Source organism: Mirounga leonina, unplaced genomic scaffold (assembly GCF_011800145.1).
Source record: "Mirounga leonina isolate KUSES-001 unplaced genomic scaffold, KU_Mleo_1.0 Mir_129, whole genome shotgun sequence".
Lineage (NCBI taxonomy): Eukaryota > Metazoa > Chordata > Mammalia > Carnivora > Phocidae > Mirounga > Mirounga leonina.
Genome location: NW_023270323.1, coordinates 31770276 through 31785947, shown reverse-complemented (window position 1 = coordinate 31785947; position 15672 = coordinate 31770276). Strand labels below are relative to the sequence as shown.

The following is a 15672-nucleotide window of genomic DNA, read 5'->3' as shown; positions in this document are numbered from 1 at the left end:
TTTATTAACCCATTGATGGACACGTGGGTTGTTTCCTTGTCTTGGCTATTGTGAATAATGCTGCAGTCCATGGGAGTGCAGGTATCTCTTTGAGATTCTGATTTCATTTCCTGGGGATATATACCCGAAGTGAAATTGCTAGATCATATGGTAGTTCTGTTTTTAATTTTATGAGGAAACTCCATACTGTTTCACATAATAGCTGTACCAATTTACATTCCCCTCAACAGTGCACAGGGGCTTCCTTCTCTCCATATCCTAACCAATACTTGATATCTCTTGTTTTCTTTTTTTTCTCGTCTTCTTGAAGATAGCCATTCTAACAGATGTGAGGTGATATCTCATTGTGGTTCTGATTTGCATTTCCCTGATCTGTGCTGTTGAGCATCTTTTTATGTTGGTCATTTGTATATTTTCTTAAGAAAAACATCTATTCATTTCCACTGTTCATTTGTAGTTGAATTGTTTTGTTTTTTGCTAATGAGTTATATGAGTCCTTTATATATTTTGGATGTGAACCCCTTATAGAAATATGATTTGCAAATATTTTCTTCAATTCTGTAGATTGCCTTTTCATTTTGTTGAATATTTATTTTGCTATGCAGAAGCTTTTTAGTTTGATTTAATCCCACTTACTAATTTTTGCTTTTGTTGCTTTAGCTTTTAATGTCATGTCCAAAAAGTCATTGCTAAGACCAGTGTCCAGGAACTTTTCCCTTATACTTTCTTATAGGAGTTTCCTTCTAGTCATATGTTTCAGTCCTTAATTCATATTGAGTTAAATTTTGTGAGTGGTGTACGATAGGGTTCAATTTCATTCTTCTGCATGTAGTTATCTGGTTTTTCTAAAACTATTTATTGGAGAGATTTTCCTTTTCCTATCAAGTATTCTTGGCTCCCCTGTGAAATATTAGTTGACAATAAATGCAAGCATTTATTTTGGGACTAATTCTGTTCTCTTGGTCTATGTGTCTATTTTTATACCAACACCATACTGTTTTAATTACTGCAGCTTTGTAGTATAGTTTGCAAGCTAGAAGTATAATGCCTCCAGCTGTGTTTTCCCAGGATTACTTTGGCCTTTGAGGGGGGTGTGTCTGTGTGTGTAGTTCTGTACAAATTTTAGGATTGTTTTGTCTGTATCTGTGAAAAATATCATTGGAATTTTGAGAGACTGCATGGATTTGGGTAGTAGGCACATTTTAACAATCTTAGTTCTCTTAAAAAGTTTCTCTTAAGCCATCTGATTGAATTTCAATGATGTGCCCATGCTGATGTAGTTGCTCATATGTTTTGATTAGAGAAATATGAAATATTCCATTTTTGAGATATTTTGCCTTGTAGGGCTATTTGTTAATTGATTCAACTTATTAACAAAAATCAAACTTTGAGTTATCAGTCCTATTCTGAGTGTGGATTGCATGATGGATTGCACCAGTATTTCTACTGGTGACATTAAAGTTATCACTTTTTCTTTTGTTATGCACTCGATTATAAATCTCAGAGGGTATCATAATTATTTTATTTCTGATCTGAGAGTATAAAAGAAATATTCCATTGGTGAGGTATAGTTTCTTTCCCATCTTCTATATTCTAGAACGATATTAAAATAATAAGATATCATATCTGGTCATGGTAAGATGGAGTATCATTGAAATAGTAGATTAGAATATGCAAATGATTGAACGATCAACTAACTTTTATTGTAATCTAAAGAAAAATATCTCATAGATACAATCCATGTTATTTTGCTTTTTTTTTCTTTTTAAAACACACGCTTAACATTTCAAAACTAATCACAGAAAAATAAAGTCAGTAAAGATTCAGTAAGTAACATACCTAAATATGGAACTTGGCATAACTAGATATCTTGGTTTTTTGGTTGTTTATATAACCAGTTCAGAACATTTAACCTTTGTTGGAAAGTGAAAATAGTCCATGATGAATTCCTGTGGCTTATACAATATTGCTGCCTTTGTAACAGGAATGGGAGTGGTTCTATTTTTCTCTTTCTTTCTCTATCTCTCTCTCTTAAAATATTTGTTTAGGTTTAAATCACTTGATTAAAAAACACTTTCTTTTCTAAAAAGAAAATATACTTGTTGAGTACATTAGGAAAAACAAAGTGGGATGTAGGTTATGATCAATGTTTAGGTTCTTGGAGATACTTCGTTAATTCAGGACTAATATTAAACTGTAATTGATAGTGCTTACTTTTGGATAGAGATTATTTTAAGCTTTCTCAAATTCTAATTAAAACATTTGTCCCTATTTTTCCAGATACAGAGAAAGGGATAATTTAATAGATTACTTTAATAATAATGTTAACACATTAATGGTAGAAATGTGGCCTCCTAGAAGGAGTTTTCTGACCATAGAGCACCTATAAGATACGGATTTTTTCACAAAAAGCATATTGCTTAATCTTTTCAGTATTTCAGTTTAGTTTCATTGCTTAACCTTTTCAGTGTTCTTATCTGTAAAATGTAGGTAATAATTATTTCCCAGAGTCCTTTTGAGGGAGGGACCTACCATAATTCCTGGTAAATAGCAATTAAAAATTAGAAGCTTCTTCACTCCATAGTCCCAACCTCACATATATATTAGACATACACACAAACACAAGTGGGTATCAACTTATTTCTTTAAAAAAAGAAATAAAATGTGAATTGGCTTTTGAACACTGAATAAAACTAATTATTTCTAATTATTCATAAATATAGCATAGAAGAGACTGGTTGGAAAACATATCACTATAATTTAAAATATATTAAAGAATGTAATGCTAGTATTCGAGATCAGAGAAAGTCCTCAAAGGTTGCTCACCCTGTTCACAATACCTAGAATGCCCTTGTCTCTCTTGTCTGTCCTTTCTTTCAACTTCTTTCTCTAACCTGACAGATCCCATCCCATCTTTTGAAGACTCTCTCAGAAATCCTCTTCTCTGAGAAGCCTTTCTGGGTCCCCCTACCTCCTGCCAGCTTTGATTCACCCTTCTCTAGATTGTTGTTCCTATCACAGAATAAGCATTTAATAAATGTGAATTCTTCAAACAAACCTAAATGTATTCTATCTCTGATTCAGCTATATCTTTGATGGAATGAACTTTCTAATATTAAAATACAATATTTTAGTTTCGAATGCTAATATTAATGTATCATTCACACTCCTATTTTTTTTTTGTTTTTGATTCTAAATACCATCCCTCAAAAAAGCATGTATTTATAACTTCGATTTAAATAAAATTACATTGGGATATTACATTGTCACAAATCGTGGAAAGGATGAACTCATGTGAATTCAATATGTAAAGAGCTAAGAATAATTATATATACAGTGTTATTTCATAATGAACATAAATTTGGAATGTATAACCAATAAAATGTCCCAGAATGTGTTTTTAGTTGAGAAAGACATAGTTGGGGATTATTTGTGTTGTTGTAGATAGCGGAAGTATGATTTAGGGCAGTTACTGTTTATTTTTGTACGTCTTGTTTGATTAAAGAGGCAGTAATAATAATTTTAAACAAGATAAAAGTTTTCCCAGACATTGTTGGTATGGTTTCCTGCTTGAAAACATCAACTAAAAAATGTTTATCTCCTTTTTTTCCCACGATTTTATACTACAATGAGGATTAAGAATTTAATAAAGAAAAGCAATCTGTGACTATTGAAGAGAACTATTATGCGGGAAAAAGTTAAAAATATTTTGAATTTTATAAAGTTACAAATTTGACCTCTTTTAGGAGAAATAAACTTCAAAGAAATATAGATTTAAAGGAAATTTAACCCAATACATTCCTTTCTTCTGTGTTTAAACATTCTTTTTCTCTTTTCTCTTCCTTTCCCTCCCCCTCCCCCTCCCTTTCCCCATCCCCTCTTCTCTCTGTGGCTTTCTCACTAGACCTCAGTTCGGAGAACAGTTACACCAATAGGCTACTTCAGATCAAATTTATGAGGCTAAAATAGTGTCTTAAAGAGTCTTAACTTTATTTTTTGAACTAAGAGGTAGTAGCGTTCTAGCATGATTGGGCATGTGTGTGTGCACATGTGCGTATTTTAAAAGGCTCCAGTTATGCAAAATTTCAAAGTTGGTGGCTTGAATATCATTTTATATTGTAAAATCTATGCTGAACAGATCTTTTTTTTTGTATCTGTAGGGCAAGGCAATAATTATATTAATTACCTAAAAATGAAACTCACATACATTTTACACCATAGTTCCCAGCCGAAATGAATTGCGTGCTAACAGCAGTTTATATTTAATTGGCTAGGTACGAAAAGAGTATGGGAAATGCCTGCGAACACATTGTTGCAGTGGCAAAAGTACAGAGAGTTCCATTGGCTCAGGGAAAACATCTGGTTCTCGAGCACCTGGACGCTACTCCACAGGCTCACAGGTAAATATTTGTTCATTAAAATGAAATATCTCTTACCTGTATTCTGTCACGAGTTGCTGTCCTTTCTTGATCAGAACTATTTTCTACCCCAAGTGTTTACTCCATCAAATTTGTTGTTGTTGTTGTTGTTTCAGTGTGTCAAATAGGAATGATTATGACAAATATCTCAAAAACCACACTGCGCTAAAGTTATGAAATAATGCTTGCATAATAATTATTTGCATAATAATTAATGATTTCAGATTATCCCTAGTTGAATGAATAGAGGAGATGACAAAAGGAATTTGGCACATTACCCAAAAATTCTAAGAAAGTAATATTTTACATACATGATTCTTAAGGAAATTACCTCTTTTAGCCAGTGTAATAACTCTGTGTTGCATACTGAACACATGTACTTATTAAATGGTATGTTCAGTAAAAACAGTCCTAACTAATATGACTTGCTGACAAGCTGAAGACGGCTCAGGGCAGCGAAGGATACCATCATAGCATCATGGACTTAACTGCTCCACGTACTGCTCCCAGCTGCCCGGCACTCGATGTGGCCATGGCGTTGGCTGTCAACCTGGGGAGCCGTAAACCTCCTCGTAACTTTCAAGTAACCTGTCTGCCATTTTTCCCCGGCCATGGTGTGAGTCCAAAGATGATTAGGTAGAGGTTTCAGCAACTTGACGATGCTAAAATGAGCCAGGGAAACAAAAGACAGCATTATGTGGGCCATGAGCGAGTTTGAGTTCAGACTAGCCGACTAATATTTTGAAGATTTCCTGATCCAGTGGGAAAACCAATCATTTTTTTTTTTTCAGTGTTGTCAATTGATTTCGAAAGAAGACTTAAAGTTGGTAAACGTGTAAATCAGGAACTTAGTTTTTTTCTTAAGCCTTTAACTCTGCATCTTAATTTTTTTTTGTAAATTTGGTAATTTTGTATAAAATAAGAAAGATCACTTCAGGTGTTCTTTGTTCAATGCTTAATTGTTTTGTAAACTCAATAGATTAAATTTCCCAACAATTCCATTTATAGGCTTAGAAAATTAAATACCCTTGACTTTAAATATCATTTACAAACATCATATATCTGATTCTCTCACATTCACTGTCAGACTAGACAGTTGTACACCCCTAACTAGCACCTGAATGACTCTTACAAATGAAAGATAATGAATAATGTTCTTGTAAAGAAACACTTTCCTCACACTGATGGAGTTCTCTTCTATCTTCTGAGTAAAACCACATGTAATCTTATAATCTAACATTTCTAACTAAAATTTAAAATGAATGTATAACTGTCAAACTGTCCGACTGTTAATACTTAAATTAACAACCACAAGTTATCATAATAAACCTGAAACTTATACCTACATATAATACACACTTATTAATAGTTTGAATTTTATTTATTATTTCTATACCTTACTGAGGTTACAATGTTGCAAATTAGGGGGAACAGATGTACCAGGGTAGGTGGGCTGAGATTTCTGAGTGTAGGACTACTAAACTGGTCAGTTAGAAATCTGAAGTCTCACATAATTGTAGGGTACACCTGGATGATGCTTCTAGCGTGAGGCCCTTAGATTCCACACCTTTATTTTCAAACTGATAATCCTTACCTCCACAGCTTTTAAACTGAAATCGCTGAGATCCTGTATGTCATCCAGCTTCATTAGTTCCTACATGCTTTTCATATAGCCGAGCTCAGCAACCACCATCCCGTCGTCATTTGACAAATGCCGTTAATGAAACAATACTATTTGGAAGTTTATGTATTATGTTACAACAAAGTTGTGTAATGTTTAGCAATACTGGTAAGCTAAAAGATAGGGCAATGCAGGTTAAGAGAATAATCATAAGCTTGCTGTGTGGATAGCCCTTGGTTTGAATTCTAGTCTTGGCATGTACCAGCCATGACACAAAACAAGTTACCTAATATCATTGACCCTCAGTTTTTTCATCTCTAAAGTGGTGGTGATGATACTTATTTCTTATGTTGTTAGGAAGATTGAGATAATGTATTCAAAACACTGAAAACAAATTGTAAGTACTCAACAAATGAGAGCAGCCATCACTTAATAGTGTCATTATTAAAGAATATAATTTCAGATATATATTTTAAAGCTGTATCATATTTTTTCTTTGCTTTTACGGTTCTCATGTCACAATTCTAGTCTTCCAAAAAAAAAAAAAACCTTACATTGTTTTCTTATGCTTAATATAATACTAATTCTGATTAACTATGACAATCCAGCCCTACATAAAGTAACAGGTACTTAAATCCAGTCTGTTTAGGTAAAAATAATCAATGTATTTCATATTAACTATGACCTTCCATAGTCTAAAATAGTCACTGATATTAAGGTAAAATTTTGGACTATGGATGCCTTTTCCACATCAGAGAACTTGTAAAATAACAATCTCTGTATGTTTTATTTTTTACTAAGAAATATTGAATATCCTCTATATAATGGCAATCTTCTAAGCTCTGGAGGTACAGTAGTTAAAAGACAACTTCTTCTGTGATCTGGAGCTTTCATTCCAGTTGTGGGAGACAGAAAATTTATTAACAAACCAATGGAAAATATCAAATTATGAAAGCTGGTAGAGATCCAAATGTAGTGATTTGACACAGAAAGTACAGGTGGCTACTTGGATTAAGTGCTGGAGAAAGACTATTTTGGAAGATGATATCGACACCAAGATTCTGAATGACAGGAAGGGAATTCAGGGGAAGAGAATTCCAGGTGAGAGAACTCTAATACAAAGCCTTTAAGGTAGGGGACGACTTGCAAACTCAGGAAGGGAAAGAATGTCATTGGCTAAATTGGGTGACAGTGAATGGGAGATGAAGTCAAAGGAGAAGGCTAGAGATGGATCAGTAATGATTTATAAGAGTATGCAAATTTAGATTTTATTTTGGTTACTTTAGAAAGCCAATAAGATGATTTAGAAAAGGAAGTGGCCAGAGATCATCCACGTATAATAAAGATCATGTGGCTTCTGTGTAGATAATGGAGGAGCATGACTGGCAAGACTAAAAAGTGAAAATCCTCTCCACATGTTGCTCCCCCATACTTACTTCCTGGTGCTAATAATCACTTATAAAAGCTTGGTAATAACCATAATCACACAGATATTCACAGACATGTATAGGATTGGTTTGTATTTATGTGTGTTTATAAAAACAGTGGACTAAAGTATTGTCCTTCCCACTTCGACCTTTCTTTCTTTAATTGTTCTGCCATTTATTTTTTGTTTTATTGACTCTGTAGATGCATTTACATTTATCATATGATATTTGAAACATAAAACAATGTATGTAACATCTATTAAATTATGAAGTATACTAGTAAAATGAACACCTGTGAATTGAACATCCAACTCAGGAATTGAACATTTTTCCATATATTTTCCCTTCTTGAAAACTCTCCCTAATCAGTTCCTTTGCCTGCAACCAGAAGACTTTTGTTCTTCATTTCCCTGATGTGTTCTAATAGTTTCTCCACCTCCAAAAAGGTGTTTAGTATTACTTTTTAAAATCTTTTTTGGGGGGCACCTGCGTGGCTCAGTTGTTAAGCATCTGCCTTCGGCTCAGGTCATGATCCCGGGGGTCCTTGGATTGAGCCCCGCATCGGGCTCCCTGATCAGCGGGGAGTCTGCTTCTCCCTCTCCCACTCCCCCTGCTAGTGCTCTCTCTCTCTCTGACAAATAAATAGATAAAATCTTTTTAAAAAATCTTTTTTTGAAGTGGTATATTATTGTATGTAGTCTTCTGTGACTTGCTTTGTTCACCCCCACATCGTCCTGGTTCATTCCATGAACATTTAAGTGTTGGCTCTCTGCTACATAATGTATACTTTTCCTCTGCCTGCAATATTTTATCTTTTCCTTTTTCTATTCATCTATTATTTGACATAGTGTAGTGAACTGTTAAGCTCCTAGATCAGGAGCCAGTTGAGTGGATTGGTTTTGTCACTTAATTAAGTCTGTGACATTGGACATGCTAATTAACTTCTGAACATCAATTTTCTAATGAATAAGAGTACTTGACTAAAGGAGTTGTGAGATTTCAATGAGTGAATAAATGAAGAATTACATAGTATAGAGCCTAGAACATAGAAAGAATTAATTGAAGTGTTTAAAGATTTTACATATAAGATACATATTTTACGTATTTTATGTAGGCCTGCATATAATATTTATCTTATACCAGGTATTATTTCAGGGTGTGACACATCAATAACAAATAATAACAATAACAATAAACAAGAAAGACAAAAGAACCTCAAATCTAGTGTAGACATTAGACATTAAATATTGAACAGTATAGGGCGCCTGGGTGGCTCAGTTGGTTAAGCGACTGCCTTTGGCTCAGGTCATGATCCTGGAGTCCCGGGATCGAGTCCCACATCGGGCTCCCTGCTCAGCAGGGGGTCTGCTTCTCCCTCTGCCCTCTTCCCTCTCTTGCTCTCTGTCTCTCATTCTCTCTCTCTCAAATAAATAAAATAAAATCTTTAAAAAAAAATATTGAACAGTGTATATAAATACTAAGAAATAAATACATTATAATTATAGGTCATGTTGTATAAGATGATAATGACTATGGGAGGAAAACAGCAGGGTTAGGTGGGTGGAATAGAAGAATAGGTCTCTTTAAGGAGAAAATATTTGAGCAAAAATTTAAAGAGATGGAGTTATCCATACGTGTATCTAGGGGAAGAACACTTCAGGCAGAGGAAACATTTATCCCAAGCCTGAGGCAGAAGCATGCTTGGCTTGTTGAGGAATGGCAAGAGAACCAGTGTGGCTAGCCCAGGTTAGGGAAACTAACAGAAAATGAGGTAATGGGGGAAGCTCATGTAAATGTCACCTAACAACGATCATAATTCCATCAAATCTGTTAAGATGTCACTTCTTCAGTGGGGTCTCACAGACTTTGTAGCCAAAGACATATGCCTTCATTATGTGCACATTTTTTTTTTTTTAAATTATGTAGTCTAACAAACATTAACAAAAGTACACAAAATATAGGTGTATGCACAGTGATTCATTACCCCTCCCTGGGTCAAGTATTAGAATGTTGGGAATACCTCAGAAACCCTTGGAAACTTTCTCCATCATTCACCTCTAATGTAACCACCATCTTAACTTTTAGCAGTACATTTTGTTCTGCATGTGTTTGATACTTGTTCACATGAAATCATCCAGTACCTATTCTCTTCTATTTTCTTTCTTTCCTCAGGCATCTATGTTGCCGCAGGAGGCTTTGTTGCTTTTTTATTGTTATTGTTGTATATTGTTCTATATATCCATTTTACCATTGACAGTCATTTGGGTTTGTAGTTTTCAGCTATAATAATTAATGGTTCTATGGAGATTTGTGGGCACATTGTTTACTTTGGCTTTTATTTTTGTGATAATTTGTTGTGTCTATCACTTAACCTAATCTAGTAGCTCCATGAAGACAAAGATATTTTTTGTTTGCCTTTTCCCTTTGTATCTCCTAGAGTAGCTTCTGGCATGCAGTAGAGGGTAATTAATATTTTAATTAATTGATTGATTAATTAATTAATAAAACAAATGTGAGAGAATTGTTTCCAGTATTTCATTTTGAAGTTTTGAAGTATTTTTTGATAGAAATATTTCTCAAGTGCTCAGGATTTATAATTTCTTATTTTTTTATTTAATTTTTTTTAATCTCTTTTATTTTATTTGTGTATTTTAAGTAGGCTCCACACCCAACGTGGGGTTGAACTCATGACCCTGAGATCAAAAGTCACATGTTCTCCCCACTAAGCCAGCCAGGCGTCCCTCTAATTCTTTGATTAGTTTTGTTCTGTATGTGTGTGGGGGGGTGTGTCTGTGTGTGTACTTGCTGACCTAAAAAAAATATATAGACAATATTTCTGAAGAATAAACATGTCCCAAGATTTATAAAACAAATTGTCTAGTATTTTAAGATTGAATACTCCTATTATTCAAGGAGTTCAAATATATTTGGAGCATAATCCATTTGTGAGCTTGGTTTTGCTACTACCATTACTAGTAGTAATAGTTCTTAAAATTATTTCATCCTTGGAAAAGCTGAAAATATGTTGTTTCTCCTCACAGGATTGTTAATACTTTTTTGATCCCTAACTCAATAAAATAACAGAACAATAAACCAGAAAAAAAATCTCCTCCTCCCCAAATGAAAAAATACTACGCCACTTTCTTCAATTATCTGACACTTAGAAAACTGAATTTGAGAATATAAACAATGATGTAAGAATTTTCAGTTCTCGATAAAACTACCTACTGTGAAGAAATGAATAAGGGTGAATTGTCTTCCTTTATCTCCTTCAAAAGAAAGAAAAGTTAAAATCATATGTAACCTGTAAAATTACACTGGTCTTACAAAATACATGGAAGATGTTAAGTTTAGTAGCATTTTAATAATACTGTGTTCTTTTCTTACCAAACTTTTTCTTTCTTGCAAGTTTCTGAATTCTTAAAGTAAATCTTTTGTTAATAAAACTGACAATTTAATACATATTTAAATACCCCATTCCCTTAAAAGTTACAATGAAAATAATTTGTTTCACTTTAGAAACTAAAATTATTAAATTCTAACCATCTAGAGTACATGTCTATATATCTTCAACATGTTTAAATTGGTATAGTACATTACATTTATTGCTTTTTCATAGTTACAATTATTTTTGGTATAAGCATTTAGGAATACACTTAATGAGAACCAATTTATCACTAATTTAGTTTCTGATGTTCTTGTGCTACTGTCCTGCAAGCACGTAGAAGTTATGTATTTGCCAGATGCCAGAAACAAGGTCTCATATAACTATGACAGGAAGAAAAAGAATGATTTGTGTGAAAATTCACTGCCCGGTGAGTTCATTTCCGTTTTTCCCTTTCCCCCATCCAGAGCCGAATTCGTAGAATGTGGAATGACACGGTCCGAAAGCAGTCAGAGTCTTCCTTCATTACTGGAGATATAAACAGTTCAGCGTCACTCAACAGAGGTAATTAGAAATGATTTTTCATATTTATTACTTTTGTGATTAAGAAGTTCTTAACTGCATTGCTTTTTTTGCAACTTCTGGACCTTGTTCCATGTGATAGGAATATTGCAAGGTTATAAAACATGGTTGACTGTAGCAGTGTGTTCCATTATTCATAAGCCTTTTTTTTTCCAATCCTGAGTTTTCAGGAAATCTTTTCTGAAAAGAAGTTAGACAACGAGAACTTTCTTTTTCTAGTCATCTGCCACTGTAATAAACTGGTGAGCTGTCAGGCCTCATTGGAAGCAGTGAAAATGGGCAATTATGTGGCTGTATAGTCTACTAAGCATCATAGAGTTGCACATTGTCCCAGGCATAGAGCAATTTCATAGTCTTTGTGGAAGTAAAAAATATACTGTCTAATACATACTTGAGGCATCCTGTATATTTGGGGTAAAAATCACAAGTAATTTTAGTATCTACAAACTTATCCAGCATATTTAAAGATCTAGGAGGAAAAAGAATATATATATAATGATTTTTGTGTGTTTATGTGCTTCTGGTTATCATGTTCCTAGGGCATCATTTCGATTTTTAAAATGAAGTTTCCTTAATCTACTGTTTGGCTCGTGGTTGTTTTTTTTTTTTACTTCTTCTGTCTTTCTTTCTCCTTCCCTCCCTTTTCTTCCCCCCCCCCTCTTTTTTAGTGTATGTGGGGTGGCGGAGGAGTGGGGAGATCAAGTTGATTGCAGGAAAAATGAGTAGATGCTATATTTGTGTAGAGTTAGGGTACACTACAGACATTGCTGGGGAATATTTAGAATATAGTTTTATCTGGAAAGATGGTGTTTGCATGAGCTTATTCCAATCAAACTGTCCTAAGAAAGATATTTTTGATGTATATATTCAGTAGTTATTTTTATGATCAACATTGTTTTTTTTTTTCCTATCCCCAACTAGGATTTTAGTTCCACTTAAACCCGTTTCTCTCAGCTTTTTGTTACATTAAACACTACTTAGAAACAAATAATTTAACAATCACAGCTTATGATTCAGAAAAATTCAGATGCTGGTGCTGTCAATTACTTTTGCTCAAGTAATTTCCATCTTATTTTCATAAAAGAAATTAGGACAGATAGTGTCCAAGCTGAATTTGATATAGGGATCCATGTTACACATAATCTTAATTGACTTTCATATGTTATTTGGGACAGTTATATAATGGCCATAACCTAGTAATGATATTAAATTTTCTGTATCACTTTTGCCTAAGGAGGAACAGTGAGTGCAAATATTCCTCCAAATATAAAGAAAATACACTAAAACACCTACCTTCTTATATTTTGTTTCATTATTAGTCTGTTTTTATTTGCTAGATTTTGATTTACATATTATTCTCCAAATATCCTTCTCTTTTTCAAGTTTAGTTTTAATGGTTAGTGTGTGAAAATTTATTTAAATATGAATACTCTAACTTTTGACATATTTTCCAAATCATAGAGAACGAATTACTTACAAATGCCTCCAAAGTTTAGGAACCTATTTGCTTTCATAGTGATAGATTTTGTTTATTGTCTAATCCCATAAATGGAAAATTTACAGTATGTTCCTAGATAGAAAGCTACCCTTATGAATAGGATTTATTATTAGGAGTATATTGCATCTAATGAGCACAGCAACTATCAAACAATTGTTGTTTAAACAAAAGATGAGATCATGTGATTTTAATGATGCACTGTTTATTTGCCTACTGTGAAGATGGTTAAAATATGTAAAATTATTTTTTACAACATGTAAAATTATTATGTTGTCTAGCATTATGATCTAAATTCATGTAAAGATTGTAAGGTATGTGACTTTACTAAAAATTGTTTTAAATGAACACATTTTTGTGACCTTGATTTTAAGGTCACTCATATAACATTGCTGTGCCTTTTTAGTTCATTCTCAAGAACTTCATCAACTTGGAATATGTGATATGTGGATGACTGGGTCAATTTGAAATATATTTAGAGAAAATAATAATATTTTATATTGACTGATCATGTGTTTAAATCTGGTTTTAAAGTCTTTAGTTTTAAAAGTATTTCTTAAAGTTACTCTTGAAGAAGGGTATACAATTTCTTGTGACATCCAATAAGTTACCCTAACGTTGACTTTGGAGAGGGGGTTAAATTGAATTTATGATTTGAAGTGTGTCCAGGCAGGGGTCTTTTCCTTCAGGATATGTAATCTTCTTTTCACTCATTGACTTTAATGGTGGTAGACATCGTAGTGATCTTCTTGATTTCCCATATTAATTCCTTATTCCCCCAAGTCAGAACTCCTCGATTTATTCTCATCTCATTATTTTTTATCTCAGATACGTGGAGTAGTTTAAGATTTTATTTCTTCATATTATATCTCTGAAGATAGTCTTTAACCTCCTTCTTTAATCTTGTCTTATTTCCCAGGGTCCTATCTTCCCTGCATTCAGGCGTGTGTATCATATTTAGGTAGGTGAAATCCAAGATTCACCTTTCCAGATAAACACTTCAGTCACCTCAGCAACATACTTATTCACCTCTGTTTAATCAAAAGATTATATTCTCTATTATAAAAATAAAAATTCTAGGCACTGCATCTTTGCATCTTCATATAGTCTAACTTCCCATTCATTCTCAGTTTCTCACAGCTAGCAATTTTTTGTTCATTTTAAACCCCATTTTCCTTCTTTCTAAGTTAGATCTATTAAATCTCTTATTTTTGTCTTTAGTTCTGGCCTCAAAAACTATAAGAAGTTGTCTAAAAATTAATCCTGTATCTACTTTAGGTTTTCTTTCCTATTCATACCACTGCTCAGTTCATCAAAAGAATAATTATTTTACAGTTCTGTATGTCTTACCATCTATTCTTCCAAACAAAAATGTGTCATTCTCATCTTTGGGATCCATTAAGAATAAAGCATCTACCATATAGTACAGAACTCCTTCTCAATGGTTTTTATTTTTTCAAACCATCTTTAATATTCTGTTCTTGAACCAACTTGTTACAGCCTATGTATCAGATTACCTGTGTAGATTTCCCAGTGTGATAAGCTTGATTGCTTTTGTGATTTTATTCCTTGGAATTATGCAAAACCTTGGAAGATTTATTGATAATTTTCAATTTGTGTAATCATTCTTATATATTCTCTTTGGTATTTTGTTATTTGGTTACCTCATCTCTTTAAAGCATTCCATTACACATTCCATTCCATTTGTCCTTTGAATATCTGTATTTGTGAAGGTGTTTTCCAGATGTTCCCTATACGTTGTAAGATATTTTTTCCCCTTCTGAATTATTTGCTACAGTGCTACTCACTCAAGTAAATTAAGAATTCCTTGAGGCTGGTACCCCAGGACTACGATCACATTAACTTCTCTGATGCCACTTTCATACACAGTCAGAAGGAGGTTTTCAAGAGCATTAATGTGATAGTTGATTATAGAAAGTTTTAAGGAGGATTAACTCTGATCCAAACTCAAGGTTTTACAAATGCCACAGGAGGGTTTATTCATTTGCTCATTTAAATATTTACTATTTGCACATATCTTGAGGTCAATCCTCCATCCCCCCGAGCTTCTCCCAGATTTTTAGAAACCTTACCCAAATTTCTAGTAGTTCTAACTTCCCAGTAGTGGTAGAAACAATTTGTAGCTGATGTAATCTTTCCGACTCATATCTCCAACTCACAATCTCTGCTGGCCAAACCTCATCCTGAACAATTTAGATTAGGGATGCCTCTAAAACTTGAATTTGATCCCCAAATGAAGCATTTGCTGGGAAATTTCTCTGGTAGTTCAGTTAATGGTTAAACATTTCTGTTCTTTTTATAGATCTATATAGAAATTGGGATATTTTCTGAAATTGGATTTTATTAGGCTTTATCTCATAGTGAATAATATAATTGCATTTCCCATTTTCTTTTTATTTAATTAGCTGAATTGACACCAGAAATTTCAGCTTAAAATCAAGTTTTGCTTGGTAGCTGCTACCAATACGATGTAAGAATTATGAAAAGTGTTCCACTCCAACCCCCTCCCCAACTGTGGAGTTATTATAAAAATGTGACCCATCTTAGTGGCAGAATTAGCAAAAAGACATTTCTTCTTCTGAAACAATAGCTTGGCTAGCATAGTGGATTTTTATGTCCCCCTATCTCCCATCCTCCATCTCATCAACCTCCCACAGAAGTTAATGCGATTTTTATACATGGGGATCTGACCAGTAAAGCTTTATTTATTTAAGCCAAATCTA

General features: G+C 33.4%; 1 protein-coding gene across 1 annotated transcript in view; it reads left to right on the top strand.

Moving 5' to 3' along the window:
- The window catches only part of ADGRL3 (adhesion G protein-coupled receptor L3), an 811907-nt gene that overhangs the window by 773522 nt on the left and 22713 nt on the right, over positions 1–15672 (top strand). Inside the window, exons 23-24 of the mRNA XM_035004902.1 lie at positions 4275–4400; positions 11319–11415. Coding sequence (XP_034860793.1) covers positions 4275–4400; positions 11319–11415 — 223 coding nt within the window. The remainder of the gene's footprint in view (positions 1–4274; positions 4401–11318; positions 11416–15672) is intronic.